Below are 16596 nucleotides of genomic sequence, written 5' to 3' on the forward strand. Positions count from 1 at the left end.
TCTTGGGGAAATCAGACATAAACTAACGTTTCATCACCCTTTACATTAGTGATCCCCAAACAGTAGCTTGTGAGTAACATGTTGCTCCCAGTGGCCTCAAAGTAGGTGCTTGTTTTTTAATTCCAGGCTTGGAGGCAAGTTTTGATTGCATAAAAAACAGATGTACTACCAAACAGAGTCTCCTGTAGACTTAATGTCCACATAGGGGCTACCAATAGCCAATCACAGCCCTTATTTGGCTCCGTCCAGGAACATTTTTCATGCTTGTGTTGCTCCCCAACTCTTTTTACATCTGAATGTTGCTCACGGGTGAAAAAGGTTGGGGACCCCTGCTTTACATAGTGCGATAATAGCCAGCCAGTGTCGGACTGGCCCACTGGGATACCAGGAAAACTCCCGGTGGTCCCAGGTGTCTGTGGGCCCTTGTGCTGCTAAACATTTGGCCTATTTCATGGCCATTTCCTATTTCTTTGAGAACAAAGAGGCTAAATAATTGGAATAATAGATTATAGTATGTAAAGAATAAAGACTAGGAGAATAGAGGTTAAGTGAGGAGAAGAAGAATAATAGTATTGAGAGTGGGCCCCTTGTCTGTGGTTCTTTGGTGGGCCCCTGGTCTAAGGTTTTTGGGTGGGCCCCTGGTGTCCCAGTCCGACACTGTAGCCAGCAACTCGGGTGCATATTCTGCACTGTCCCATAATGTGTCTGGACAACGTTGTACCCCCCAACTCCAATGGTTTCCAATCCCCTGTCGATGGTTTGAGTTTGTGTGAACAGATTGATCCATAACGGTTAAAAAAGAAAAACAGCTAAAGCTTTCGGGTGTTGGTAAATGAATTAAAATCAATTTATGAGTTAAAGACCAAAACCAGCATTTAAGCAAGGAATTTGAAAATAGAATAGAGCTGGAGAAGTCCCAAGAATCTGCTACCTGGTTGTATTTACTTGGCCCTGGGACCCCACACAGGGAGAAAGTGGGACTCTGGGGACTGTGGTCTCGCAACTACTTTGCTTTCTTAGAAGGAGAATTGATCTTCCCTATAAAACCAGATTGATCCATAACCTCTACCTTTTTGGGATAGTCCTATCAAAATGATTTCTCTTGTGATATGAAGTTGTCCATGCAAGAAGCTGTTGCTAAGAACCAGGCTCTGGCATTCTACGTATAGACATGGTCATTCGGAAATTCTTAATAAATGCACCAGATCCGAACACTTCTCCCCATGCCATTACAGTAATAGAGCAATACAGAAAAGGCTACCTTTATGTACGTCCGGGGATTTACTTTAATGCCTTTTCTTGTTGTTTTTGGAATTCAAGTAGCGCAGAGACTGTACAAAGAGCAGGTCGCTTCCTTTCCTACTGTACATTAAAGGGCAATTATCTACCACACCCTAGAGACCCACCAGCTCGATCCGCACTGCCCCTTTGTCCCTGGATATTGACGCAGGCTGGAGTGTTTAATAAACTATCTGGAATGTTTCCTACAGGGTTGTCGCCTGTCTGACATGAATTGAATGCCAGCAGCCCTAGAGGGGTTATAAAGTTTTCTCTTATTCTGATCATGCGTTTGGAATAAGCAAAAATAAATAAACAAATAAATGAGCAATATTTTCTTTCCATTGTTAGTAAACTTTACTAAACCTGGTTTACTTTCCCTTTATATTGTGAAAATTAGCTACTTTTTCAGCGGCCTAATTAAATGCTACTGGGCCCCACAGCAAAATCACTTTGCCCCTAAACTTTAGGAATAAGACATTTTCCATTAACATATACTGAAACTACTTAACAGTCAGTGTCCCACTGGGGTCCCTGTTCTGTCCTCGCTACGTATTACCCTGGGGCAGTGTGTAGTTTGACATGCAGCTAAACCTTCCCACAATCCAATAAAGAGACTAAGCTTGGAGTCTGTAGATTTTACTGAATAGGCAAGTGGAATAGAGGTGAAACTGTAATACAAAGAGCAGAAAATATAATAAGTATGCTTGCAATGAACTATATAAAAAACATGCAAATGAACATATACAGTGGTGTGAAAAACTATTTGCCCCCTTCCTGATTTCTTATTCTTTTGCATGTTTGTCACACTTAAATGTTTCTGCTCATCAAAAACCATTAACTATTAGTCAAAGATAACATAATTGAACACAAAATGCAGTTTTTAAATGAAGGTTTACGTTATTAAGGGAGAAAAAAACCTCCTAATCTACATGGGCCTGTGTGAAAAAGTGATTGCCCCCCTTGTTAAAAAATAACTTAACTGTGGTTTATCACACCTGAGTTCAATTTCAAAGGTTATAAAGCCATTTCTAAAGCTTTGGGACTCCAGCGAACCACAGTGAGAGCCATTATCCACAAATGGCAAAAACATGGAACAGTGGTGAACCTTCCCAGGAGTGGCCGGCCGACCAAATTTACCCCAAGAGCGCAGAGACAACTCATCCGAGAGGCCACAAAAGACCCCAGGACAACATCTAAAGAACTGCAGGCCTCACTTGCCTCAATTAAGGTCAGTGTTCACGACTCCACCATAAGACAGAGACTGGGCAAAAACGGCCTGCATGGCACATTTCCAAGGCGCAAACCACTTTTAAGCAAAAAGAACATTAAGGCTCGTCTCAATTTTGCTAAAAAACATCTCAATGATTGCCAAGACTTTTGGGAAAATACCTTGTGGACCGACGAGACAAAAGTTGAACTTTTTGGAAGGTGCGCGTCCCGTTACATCTGGCGTAAAAGTAACACAGCATTTCAGAAAAAGAACATCATACCAACAGTAAAATATGGTGGTGGTAGTGTGATGGTCTGGGCTTGTTTTGCTGCTTCAGGACCTGGAAGACTTGCTGTGATAGATGGAACCATGAATTCTACTGTCTACCAAAAAATCCTGAAGGAGAATGTCCGGCCATCTGTTCGTCAACTCAAGCTGAAGCGATCTTGGGTGCTGCAGCAGGACAATGACCCAAAACACACCAGCAAATCCACCTCTGAATGGCTGAAGAAAAACAAAATGAAGACTTTGGAGTGGCCTAGTCAAAGTCCTGACCTGAATCCTATTGAGATGTTGTGGCATGACCTTAAAAAGGCGGTTCATGCTAGAAAACCCTCAAATAAAGCTGAATTACAACAATTCTGCAAGATGAGTGGGCCAAAATTCCTCCAGAGCGCTGTAAAAGACTCGTTGCAAGTTATCGCAAACGCTTGATTGCAGTTATTGCTGCTAAGGGTGGCCCAACCAGTTATTAGGTTCAGGGGGCAATTACTTTTTCACACAGGTTTGGATTTCTTTTCTCCCTAAATAATAAAAACCCTCATTTAAAAACTGCATTTTCTGTTTACTTGTGTTATCTTTGACTAATAGTTAAATGTGTTTGATGATCGGAAACATTTTGTGTGACAAACATGCAAAAGAATAAGAAATCAGGAAGGGGGCAAATAGTTTTTCACACCACTGTAACTGCAGCGTAAATTATATGTACTGGCACAAAGTCTATGCAGCAATTGTCTCTGGGGTTTCTGGCAGCTGTGGAGGTGTTTTGGTGTAACTATTTCCTTACCAGCGATTCTATCATAAGGGAGATGCAGAACTGTGTGCTTCTTCCAGCAGCATGGTCTGTAAAATGGAGTCCTGGCTCCCACAAGGCATTGCTTTAGGTCACATGGTGGGTGTACGGTAGCCTGATTAGTCCAAATTCTGCCATAAGCCTTATGGAGGTGTAAAAATGGATATAGGAAGTGACGTTGTGCACTTACAACAAGTGTCCAGAGGAGGGAGCTCCGAGCAAATGAATAGGAAAATCCCAAATATGGTAAAAGCGTATGCTGGAGACATGACAGTCCCCTATACCTTTTGGGCCCCTGGCACTAGCAGAGTCTGCTTCCTGTTTAATTATGGTCTGTATTTTGTCTAATTAGCTTTATTTATTAATATTTTTTTGTTTATTGATTGGAGTAATTATGGACTGTATTTTGTCTAATTAGCTTTATTTATTAATATTTTTACGTTTATTGATTAGAGTAATATTGATTGGAGTAATTATGGCCTGTATATTGTCTAATTAGCTTTATTTATTAAAATTTTTATGTTTATTGATTGGAGTAATTATGGCCTGTATTTTGTCTAATTAGCATTATTTATTAATATTTTTATGATTGGAGTAGGAGCTACCATGGTTCCCCTGCCAAGGTTTAAAAGAAAATGTATACCCTCAAAACAGGTAAATGTAAAAATTCTCAGAGCGCCACCGACTGTCTGTATTTGGCAGAAAAATTTTTGGAGTAAGAGTAAAGTCTTGTGATGTTGTTCTGCTTAGAAAATGAAGTTAATCTGGAGAGAAGAGTCATATTTCTCTTGTCAAGTCTAAACAGAGCAACCTCACAAGAGATATGGAATTAATTTTCAGCCAACTGTGGTCAAAACAGCTGAAATGAACAGCAGGTGGCGATATTGAATCAAAGTCATTATATGAACAGTGTAAAAATGGCTAAAATCTTGAAAACTAGAATAGAAAATAAAGTAAACTGCAATGCAAAAATGTCAAGTCTTTAAGGTTTACATTTTCTTTAACCAGATGTTGCCCAGAGACTACAAGGAAGGAGCATGATATAATGTTAGAGCCGTGTAGCTCCTTACTTTGTGCCAGATTTAATTCCAAAACATTTGTCTTGCTGGCACTGACAGTCCTTATTAAAGATGCTGAATGCACGGCTTAATGGGAAATGAATGAGACCGAGGCAGCAGATCAATGTGCTTTTGTTTCATCTCGCAGGGAACAGTGTGGATCTGGAGGATACAATGTGCGTGGAGCTGCAGAAAACCTCTGCCGGCCTGGGATTCAGTCTGGATGGAGGGAAGGCATCTATATACGGAGATAGACCTCTCTTCATCAAACGCATATTTAAAGGTCTGTATTTGGTCTGGTTATTTTTAAATATATAGAGATGGTAATAATAACTGAGTATCTACAGGGCGATGCCCTTGCCCCTTGGCTACACAGCAGCTTGTTTATATAAACTATAGTAGTACTTATCTGTTATCTACTGTGTATCCTGTGCTTGAATGGCTGCCCCATGGCTACACAGCAGCTTGTTTATATAAACTATAGTAGTACTTATCTGTTATCTACTGTGTATCCTGTGCTTGAATGGCTGCCCCCATGGCTACACAGCAGCTTGTTTATATAAACTATAGTAGTACTTATCTGTTATCTACTGTGTATCCTGTGCTTGAATGGCTGCCCTCATGGCTACACAGCAGCTTGTTTATATAAACTATAGTAGTACTTATCTGTTATCTACTGTGTATCCTGTGCTTGAATGGCTGCCCCCATGGCTACACAGCAGCTTGTTTATATAAACTATAGTAGTACTTATCTGTTATCTACTGTGTATCCTGTGCTTGAATGGCTGCCCCCATGGCTACACAGCAGCTTGTTTATATAAACTATAGTAGTACTTATCTGTTATCTACTGTGTATCCTGTGCTTGAATGGCTGCCCCCATGGCTACACAGCAGCTTGTTTGTATAAACTATAGTAGAGCTTCTGAATTGTACCAGTGCAGTGCAATCTGTACTTTACATTTTCATTACTTTAATACCAATTGCGATCGCCACGTCATAGTCCCGCCCCTGATGTCACAGTTCCGCCCCTGACATGTCACAGTCCTGCCCCCGCTGCGTCACGGCCCCGCCTCCCATGGATTTCTTCGGGGAAAAGGTGGCAACCCTATGGCTCCTCCATTAGAAACGCTGCTGATACCAGCCGGAGCCTACTGACACTAACGTGTTTTCATATACACACTATTTGCTGTATAAAGCCCCTTTCCAAAAAGGGGTTAGGGTCTGGTGCGGGTTGAGTTTTACCTGACCCGCACATCACTACTACATAGAACATGTGGCCCTAAAGCTGCACCTACAAAGGCATAGAGACGTCCACATGAGTAACAAATAAATATTACAAGATCTCTCTCCCATAGGTACAACATGTCACTAACAAATGGTAATTATTTCATGAATACGGCACACACATATCTCTGTTCTGCACATGGGAAAATGTTTTTTTTATTTTTATTTAATTCATTAGGGTTTGCTATCAGCTCTGATGCCCAGGGACATCTTTTTATTACAGGTATAGGATCCCTTATCCGGAAACCCATTATCTAGAAAGCTCCAAATTACCGAAAGGTGGTCTTCCATTATAATCAAATAATTCAAATTTACAGTACCTTTTACTGATCCCAACTAAGATATAATTAATCCTTATTGGAAGCCAAGCAATCCTATGGGGTTTAACTAATGTGTAAATTATTTTTTTAGTAGACTTAAGGTTTAGAGATCCAAATTACAGAAAGTCCCTTATCCGGAAAACCCCAAGTCCCAAGCATTCTGGATACCAGGTCCCATACCTGTGCCTATACATAGCGCCCGTGTGTTGTGTTCCATGGAACTTTGGACCTAAGATGAAACAGATAACCCTGCAAAATCAAAGATATTTGAGAATAAAGACATCATGCTTTGTGGACGGGATGTGGAATTTTGGAAAGTGCCTGCTATGTGACCATGACTTAATATTTACAGTTGTTTTTTTTTCTGGTCATTGCCCTAAAATTTGTCATTGTTGTATTTCAGACCAATGCTGCCATCTAGTGGGGGAGAAAACATAGTCAAACAGACAAACCTTTAAATTTACTTTTAGTATGAAATGGAGACAATATGCAATTTTTTATTTTATTTGTAGTTTTGGGTTATTTAGCTTTTTATACAGCAGCTCTTCAGTTTCCAGTTTCTGCAGTCCGGTTGCCAGGGTCCAAACCTCCATAGCAACCAAGTGTTAATTTGAATAAGGGACTGGAATATGAAAAGGAGAGGCATGAATAGAAAGATGAGAAAAAAAAGTAGCAATAACAATACATACAGTATGTAGCCTTACAGTAGCCTTACAACTAAGATATAATTAATCCTCATTGGAAGCAAAACCAGCCTATTGGGTTTATTTAATGTTTACATGATTTTCTAGTAGACTTAAGGTATAAAGACCCAAATTACAGAAAGATCCCTTATCCGGACAACCCCAGGTCCCGAGCATTCTGGATAACCGGCCCCATACCTGTTCTTACCTGAAGTGTAGCTCATATAACATGCCAATAAATATCTTTAGACTGTGAGCTCTTCTGTGCAGGAGTGTTGCTATCTTCTAAATCGGTCAGTATTTATATGTAATGTGTGTTTTATCATATACACTTCAGTCATATGTCGGCACATAGTATATTGGCACTATATTTATACATAATAATAGTAATAAATGCCAGCAATAATTATCTAGACTAAGATGTTATTTGCTCTATTAATAATAGTCTGTGTGTTACCAACAGGGGGCGCTGCTGAGCAAGCTGGTAAAATCCAAGCAGGAGATGAAATTATTGCTATTGGTGGAAAGTACTTGACAGGCCTAATGCACTACGATGCCTGGAATATCATCAAAGCCGTCCCTGAGGGGCCCGTACAGTTACTCATCAGAAAGCACAGGACTGCTGTTTAATTGTAACTACACCTGGAATCATTGAGATATTAGGGCCACTTTTCAATACAAAGTATTGGGGTGGGGAACCATTCCAAATGCCCTCCTGCCGAGCAACATCATGAACAGACAACACAAACACTAGCCTATCATTTCATTATAGACATATACTAAAAAGGGGTTTTTCACCTTTAAACATTTAGTATGATGTAGAGAGTGATATTCTGAGAGAATTTGCAACTGGTTTTCAATTTTTCTTATTTGTGGTTTTGGAGTTATTTGGCTTTTTATTCAGCAGCTCTTCACTCTCCAATTTCAGGCTATCTGGTTGCTAGGATTGAAATCTTAGCAACCATGCATTGCTTTAAATAAGAGACTGGAATATGAATAGGAGAGGCCTGAGTAGAAAGATGAGTAATAAAAAGTAGCAATAACAATAGCCTTTTAGAGCATTTGTTTTTAGACGGGCTCAGTGAACCCCCATTTGAAAGCTGGAGATAGTCAGAAGAAGAAGGCAATTCATTCAAAAACTATAAGAAAAATAAATAAAGAAGACCAATTGAAAAGTTGCTTAGAATAGGTCATACTATAACATACTAAAAGTGAACTGGAAGGTGACCACCCCAGTATTTACTTCCCTTGTAACAGGGATCCCCAACCTTTTTTTACCCCATGAGCCACACTCAATTGTAAAAGCATTTGGGGAGCAACACAAGCATGAAAAAAGTTCCTAGGGCAACAAATAAAGGCTCTTATTGACTATTTGGAAGCCCCTATGTGGACTGGCAGTCTAAAGGAGGACCTGTTTGGCAGTATATCTAGTTAGATGCAACCAAAACTTGCTTATAAGTCTGAAATTCAAAACAGAGTACTTGCTTTAAGGGCAACATCCAAGGGGTTGGTGAGCAACATGGTGAGCCACTGGTTGGGGATCACTGCCTTATAATAACTTGTGGGTTTCCAACAACAAACTCCCACACCCCTTTACTCTACAAAGAATGAATGGCAGTGAGTTTTATCAGGCGACGGGCCGGTGGCGCCCCCTACAGAGTGCTTCTGGAAGCCTCTCCAACTGGAAAATCTGCTGGAAATGCTGCATTTAAGGAATCCTTCAATCTAATCTCCGGAGTTGCCGTGCAGTTACCATACCATTATCATGGAGATCCCTGCCTCTGTATAAAACACTGCCAGTTTCATTTGTTCAGGATGATTTCTTGTTTATTCCATTGGCTTTTGATATTTGAATGCAGTATTTTAAGAAGTCTGCATGCTACTGGTTCCTGATGGGTCCACTTGTCTCCGCATGAAGGAATGAAGTTAATTGGACCATATTGACTACCCAATACATAGCCGGATGCTATTTTTTCGTTCCCTAACATATGGGACTCTTTCTCTAGTTTATATTGTATTTAGACTTCTGTACAGCAGATCTACCCTTTGGTTATTGTCTGCGGCAGGACTATCCAACTGGAGGACTATCGGTCCTATTTGGACATTCTAAGATATTTTTATGGCTGGCTCAAGATCTCCAAAACCTCTGTTGATATCATCATTTATCAATAAGCTTACATTATACTGTATAACTGACCCCGAATTGACAATATGTATTACCTCTAATGCAGTGGCAGACATTTAATTTCCAAAATAATCTGCAGGGTTACTGGTGGTCCCTGTACCAATGAGTGATGTCACTAGGAGAAGAGATATTCAGTTATAGCCTATCAGATTCCCTCTTTGGCTCTAGTAGGTGTGGAGGTCACAATAAAGATGCAGCTGTTGGGTCAATCTCTGTAGTGCCCGATCATTGCAGATTCTTTCCACAATCTCTTGATACAGTTCTTTAAAGGATAAGTAAACCTTAATAATAAGTGAATGTAAAATTGAAGAGAGTGCTATTCGAAGAACTACTTTCATTATCTATTTTTATTTAATTCCAAGATGTTTAGGGATACATGTACTGTTAAAAGACCAGTAACATAATTTTTTTATTCACAATAAAAAAAATTAATATACATTACTTACCCCCAATATGCTGCTCTATCCTGCTGTTTCAGTAAGACATTGGAAAAAACTCAAACCGGCGCTGTCCCACAGCGTCCAAAGGGTCTCCGCCATCTAGTAGCTTCATCTTTCTTTTTCTCCCCTAAATGCGTGCAGCTGTGTGCCTCTCCCGGGTCTTTGTGATGTCACTTCCGGAAGTGACGTCACATAGCAACCAAGTAATCTGGACTACAGATTCAGTACTTCTCTTCAGCATGCACTTTCATTTAGCCTTCCCCTCCACTCCATGTTACTCTCTCACTGCCGTTTCATCACCATTTCTTCCACCTCCCTCCGTGCTCCTCTCACCATCTATGTCACTCTACCTTTCACTACCCTCAGCAACTTTTGTCATACAAAAAAAAAACACACGGCAAGAAGAGGGAGAACTTGTGCGCTGGTTGCCGGCTCTGAAGCTCTTCTGACTTCCGGGTTGCTGCCGGAAGTTATTGTCTGGGGCGCGCACGTACTTCAATAGGGAAGGATAGGTCGCCACATCGCCCTTTTTCTAAAGTCAGTTCAGACTATGAAGGGGAGTTTTTACTGGGGACTTTTCAGGTAAAAGGAGGGTGAATATGGAATATCTATTAGGTCATGGGTATTATATGCAGGCTGTAATTTTTATTTTTTTAATGAAAAAAAAATGATGTTACTGGTCCTTTAATATGAATGAATTTAGTTACAACAGCGCCACCTGCTGGTCAGTTTCCCACCAGTCTGACCACCAAGTAGTCAAGGAAGTTGTCAGGAGAAAGAAAGAGGCTGCTCTGATGTTCTTCTGGTAAAGAAATATTTGAGAGAGGTTTCTAATTATTTTCCTAAGCAGAAGAACATCAGACTAGAAAAGTTCTTAGAATAGCACGCTCTTCAATTTTACATTCACTTATATTTAAGGTTTAGTTATCCTTTAAGGGGTTGGAGAGATATGGGCCTAAATCCTTTGTTGTTGTTAAACGTAAACCCTGGCACCTTCTGGTGGTTGCTGGTGAGTCCTGGTTATTTTAATAGCAACTTCAGCTTAACAGGTTTGGCAGCACCAATATAAGTGTTATTGTCGCTATCCGGCCCAATTATACCGGTTATGTGTAAAACCTGCTATTCCTGCTGCTCTACATGTCCCCACTATGTGAGGGTTCCTGATGGCGAACTTTATTTAAACCCCCTAAAGTCAACTGTCTGCCAGATAATATAGGAACAGGAATAACCAGAAACGTTATTTTTAAAGCTGTAGTACTTTATTTTCTCTAATACTAGAGTATTTACAGTAAATCTATCCCAGGAGAAATGACTGGATTCTATATAGATGTACAGTTCTATATTTATACTCGTAGCAGAGACATTCAAGTAATCAGTGGGTATCTTATGCTGCCATTGCCTTACCATGATGTGGTTCGTTAGAGTAACTGCCTTAATGAAGTGTGTAGTGCGCATAGTTTGCAAACCAAAGTATCTACATGGGAATCTATTAAACAGCTGAGTAGCATCCAGTGTGCATGTTCCACAGGTAAAAAGTAATAAACTCACATTTCAGGAAAAGTAAAAGCCTAGAAGCATTGTATTCTATACTGTATCAGTGTAAAGGTGTTCAGCAGCTCTATAACAGAAATGGTAGCTTTTGAGTGTCCGTGGCACTGCACATGCTCAGTGTGTTCCGGGATTCTTAAAGGAGAACTAAACTCTAAAAATGAACGTGGCTAGAATTGGCATATTTTATATACTGAACTTATTGCACGAGGCTAAAGTTTCAGCTTGTCAATAGCAGCAATGATCCAGGACTTCAAACTTGTCACAGGGGGTCACCATCTTGGAAAGTGTCTGTGACACTCACATGCTCAGTGGGCTCTGATTGGCTGTTGAGAAGCTAAGCTTAGGGCTCGTCACTAATTATCCAGCAGAAAATGAGCTTCCCCTGTAATATAAGCTGATGCTACAGGTTTGCTGATTATTAAATTCTGATGCTAATTGCACTGGTTTCTGTGCTGCCATGTAGTAATTATCTGTATTAATTACTAATCAGCCTTATATTGTGATATTTCTATTCTATGTTTACTGTATATTGTGAGTGGCTCCCTAAGCTCAGTAAGTGACAGCAGCACAGAGCATGTGCAGTGAATCAGCAGAAAAGAAGATGGGGAGCTACTGGGGCATCTTTGGAGACACAGATCTTTACTGCTAAAGGGCTGTGGTTGCCCTGGGCTGGTACAGAAGCACAAAACATAATGTACAGTATTTGTAGACTACTTCTTTAGTTTGGCTTTAGTTCTCCTTGAAGAAGCTAAGCTTAGGGGTCATCAGAAGTGGTCAAAGTCAGAAGATCATAGAAACTGATGCTACAGGGCTGGTTATAAATAATCTCTGATTCAGACTGCTCTGACTTCTGGGCTGACATGCAATGTGACTCTAAATTAATTGCTATGTATATTGTGATACGGTTTTAACACTCTGTTAACTGACAGCTTTGAATCAGCAGAAAAGAAGATGGGGAGCTACTGGGGGTGTCTTTGGAGGCACAGATCTTCCCTGCTACTGAGTTTGGGCTGGTACAGAATGATGCCCAAAGCATAAAGTGTAGCATTTCCGTTGTTAAGCTTTATTTCCCATTTAAACACTATTAATAAGGGGTATAGTGATTTTATTTACAGAACAATGAAGTAATTGAAAGAATATATTTGTAGAAGCACTTATATGTCTGTATGTTTGATTGTACACTGATCCTCTAAACCAGGTCTCTGTTGTACCCCAATGTGCACCACCGTCGCATGTAACAATAAACACACAGCCAATAAGAAACCATTGTATGTTAAGTGCTCAGCCAATCCAAATTATCCTCAGTCGTCTGCCATGTTTGTACTCTCAGAAATATATCCAGGTAAGTACTACTCTGCAACCACTGTTACTATAGGAAGCAATGTTTGTGGCTAGGCCATTGGGGGGGACTGGTATCCATTAAACACACACGGTATATTTCTATTATAATCCTATAGATATTAGAGATGGTGGTGTTAGGGAGCTTCTTCAGCCTAACTCTTGTTTACTGCTCCAAGCCACTCACTAATGCAGCGGAGTAGGAGCAACTAGTAATAAAAAGCAATTGTTAGGCTGGGGGAACACACCAATAAACTATTAAATAACTATAAGAAACAGCCCAACACAGCCGTCTCATGGCAGCAAGAGGCCTTAGTGTAACGATGGCCAACCAAGTGTTGGGAGTTGCAGAACAACATTACCTTAGAGTCAGCTCTTCTAGTGCCCTACATCTTGAGAGCAGAGGTTGCTGGGAGTTGCTGAAACCTTCGCTCAGATTCAGCCTCATGTTGTGTCGGCAGTCACACTTGTATCATATTGTATATTTTGTGTATATGGAATCGGACGGGAATGCTTTGTACATGACACAAACTGAAGTGCAATAACACTAATTGGACTGTACATTTTTTTTTAATGCTGCTTTTCCTCAGCTGTGTAAAACCGACCTGTTGTTTTGTTTTTAGTAGTTTTACATAAAACAAATGAAATAAACATAATATTCCTATTCCTGTTTTTTTCTTTGTCTCTTGCACCGTTGCGGGTTTAATCTGAGAAGATCGCCATCTAGTGGTCATATGAATAGCAATCATTGTAATGTAATGGCCATAAACCTCAGAGTTCTAGGACTAGTGATGAGCAAATCTGTCCTGCTTCACTTCGCCAAAATATTCATTAAGCAGCGAAAAATATACGAAAGGCATTGAAGTAAATAGGAGGCAATGGGGTCTTTTTCTTGTGATGACTTTTTTTTTGTCTCGCCGACTTTTTTGTCAAAATGCATTAGTCAATGGGCGTTTACAGCCATGAATATCCTGTAAATTATATCCTTATAAATGGCTCTTAGTGATGTCATTTATGTCACATGACTCACTAAAACTGGTGTATTATAATAAATAAAGTACCCCTTGATGGAAAATATGAGGATATTAGAAAGCCTGTGGCCTCGTGCTTTGATATGGTCATGGAACTCCTCTGTGACTTATAATGTCCTGATATTTTACAGTAGGGGGTACTTTATTCACTACAGTTAGATATAGAGCCAAAAGTTTGAACTCCGTTTAGAAAGCAAGTGCCTTTAACAATAAAGCAGTTTACAAAAACTGCACTGCGTATATTATATATACTGTATAATATAATAGGACAAAACTTTTCAGCAGAATGAGGTTTCAGGCAGGTGACCAATCAGAAGAGGACTTCAGTTGTGGGTTGGGCACAGGCTGGCCAGCAGCTGGTGAGTTACAGTTGAGTTTGGGTTGCAAATATTGTGACCTGCCCAGCACTAATTTACGTATATTATGCTTATTTTTGTTTCTAAAAAAAAATGCAAATCTCAAATAGTGGTGTAACTATAGATACTGGAGATCTCCACCATCAGCATCTACAGGTGTTGGGCCATGCGCCATTGATTTAAATTAGTGGGGTGTGAATAGGGGATCACTGGTCTCCCACCATCGAACTGGGCCGGCGGAACACCGGAAAAAAACCTGGTGGGCCCCGCTGGCCCAGAACCGCTCCACAGAGACGGCACTTCTGACCTCCCCGTCCAATCTCATAAAGAAGACATAAAGCAGGTACGTGCCGGGGGGCGGGGCCTGATGAGTATATATATAATATATATATATATAATAGATATGAACAGATGCCCTACCTAAATGATGTAGTTGTTGGGGAACCTATCTATGAGTTGAATATCAGCCCCTGCAAACTATTTTGAAATGCTGTATTTTATAAACTAAATTTATTGCACCAGCCCAGGGGTTCAGCTGTCCTATAACAGTATGATTTAGGCCTTCAAAGCTGACCATAGGAGCTTGCCATCTTCTGAGTGTCGGCAGCACTGCACATGCTCAGTGCAGCTGAATAGAAAATAAACATAGGGGTCATTGGAAAGCATCAAGCAGAAAATAAAGTTCATCTTTCATGGAAGCTGATGTGACAGGGCTGATTCTGAGCTGCCATGTAATTTGAATGTGGAATGAATTGCTAATCAGCCTTGTATTGTCACATTTATGTTGTATATACACAGTATATTGTGAGTCGGCCCCTAAATTCAGGTAAGTGACAGCAGCCCAGAACATGTGTTATGAATTAGCAAAAAAAAAAAAAGATGTGAAGTTAGTGGGGCGTCATCAGCATGGCTGCCATCAGTAATCCTGCCACCTCACTCTTCACCAGAGGTTTTAAAGGGGACCCGTCACCCAAAAAAATTATTAAAAATCCTATTTTATCGCATTAGTCAAGCAAAATGAACTTAAATTACACTATATAAATTATTTGAATCTTGTTTCCTTCAGTCTGGGAATTCAAAATGATAGCAAACAGGCAGCAGCCATTTTGTGGACACTGTTATTAAGGCAAGTCTTGCATCATCTCAGAATCTTGTTTGTGCACCAGAATGGGGGACCCAATGTCCATTCCCATGCCCTGGCTACACAATTAAATGGTGAAGAGAACGGGGGAATGTGGGGAGAGCAGTGACATCTAGGAAGTGCTGAATGGAAAGTGAAAGTCATTGTATGCCCCGCCTCTATGCCCAGGAGGGCAGACAATATTTGATTGACAGCTGAGATTTTTAAATGAGTTTACAACAGCTATGAATGCTTTAATAAAAGAAAGAAATTGGATTTCATGTTTAATTTGAAAAGGACTTTTATTATACAGATTTTTGTGCCTGGGTGACAGGTCCACTTTAATAATTAGTTCACTTGTCAACTTTTTTGTTGTTGTTGCCAGGGTCAGTGACCCCCATTTGAAAGCTGGAAAGAGACAGAGGGGAAGGCAAATAATCCGAAGATTTACAAATTAAAACCATTTAAAAAGGTGTAAGAAAAAGGACATTCTACAACATAGAAACAATTAAAGTGAACCAGCCTTTTAAAGCAATAGGCAAAAGCAAGTTCAGCACAAGCCCCTGTTCTGTACTAATGTTGCAAAGGGGTATCTGGTTAGTTTCTTATATTATAAGATAATGCTGATATCCCAGTTTTGTTTTTCTGACCATTCTCATTTGACTCAACATCTTTAGTCACTATCTTTATTTAAACAGCAGATGGCAGTACAGGAACATTTAGGAGCATACAGCTATGGGATCCGTTGTCTGGAGATCCATTATCCAGAAAGCTCAGAATTACTGGAAGGCAGTCTCCCATAGACTTCCTTTTAATTAAATAATTACATTTTTAGAAATGATTTCCTTTTTCTCTGTGTCTTGTTCACTCTGTGTCCTCTTTTATCCCTCTTCCCCTATGGCCCAGTGACCTGAGTTCTTGCATATTTTTCGTCCGTGTGCAAGGTACTCACAATTAGTGATGGGTGAATTTTTTGCCGACTGCAAACGTTTTTGCGAAACTGCTGCGAAAATTCACTGCAACAAAAAAAATTGTTGCGTCAAAATTTATTATTGACTTTAATGCATTTGGACAAACGAGTCGGGCAAATGAAAATTGACACTCGAGTCAAAATTATTTAGACGCCCATTTACTTCAATGGGTTTTCGTGAATTATTTGCCATTTTGTGAATTTTTTCGGAGTTTCGTGGATTTTTAGGCGAAGGAAATGAGACAGATTCGCTCATCACTACTCACAATATGTCAACTGGCACCAGGGCCACTCCAACCCATGCGATAAGGTGAGAACCTTGTCTCAGGCTGCAGCAAGTGGCCATATAGAAATGACGGCAAAAGGTCACCTCTTGTAACTTTAAAGGAGAAGGAAAGGTAAAACCTAAGTAAGCCTTATCAGAAAGGTCTATATAAATACACCAGTAAACCCCCAAAGTAATGCTGCTCTGAGTCCTCTGTCAAAAGAAACACAACATTTCTTTCCTTCTATTGTGTACTCATGGGCTTCTGTATCAGACTTCCTACCTTCAGCTTAAAACTCATTGCCCTGGGCAAGAGCATGCTCAGTTTCATACCTCCCAACATTTTGGAAGTAAAAAGAGGGCCAAAAAAAAATTAGCGCAGCAATTTTTGACCACACCCCTTTATGTGGCCACACCCCTAATTACCATGTT

At 40.2% G+C, this 16596-nt stretch overlaps 1 protein-coding gene across 5 annotated transcripts in view; it reads left to right on the plus strand.

Moving 5' to 3' along the window:
- pdzd2.S (PDZ domain containing 2 S homeolog) overlaps positions 1-7810 on the plus strand; it is a 200281-nt gene extending 192471 nt beyond the window's left edge. For all 5 annotated transcript variants that reach the window (XM_018244541.2, XM_018244540.2, XM_018244542.2 and 2 more), the window contains 2 exons: positions 4770-4904; positions 7372-7810. In XM_018244541.2, coding sequence (XP_018100030.1) covers positions 4770-4904; positions 7372-7538 — 302 coding nt within the window. In that variant the 3' untranslated portion in view covers positions 7539-7810. The remainder of the gene's footprint in view (positions 1-4769; positions 4905-7371) is intronic.
- The last annotated feature ends 8786 nt before the right edge of the window (positions 7811-16596 follow it).

The sequence above is a fragment of the Xenopus laevis genome, chromosome 1S (assembly GCF_017654675.1).
Source record: "Xenopus laevis strain J_2021 chromosome 1S, Xenopus_laevis_v10.1, whole genome shotgun sequence".
In the NCBI taxonomy this organism is placed as follows: domain Eukaryota; kingdom Metazoa; phylum Chordata; class Amphibia; order Anura; family Pipidae; genus Xenopus; species Xenopus laevis.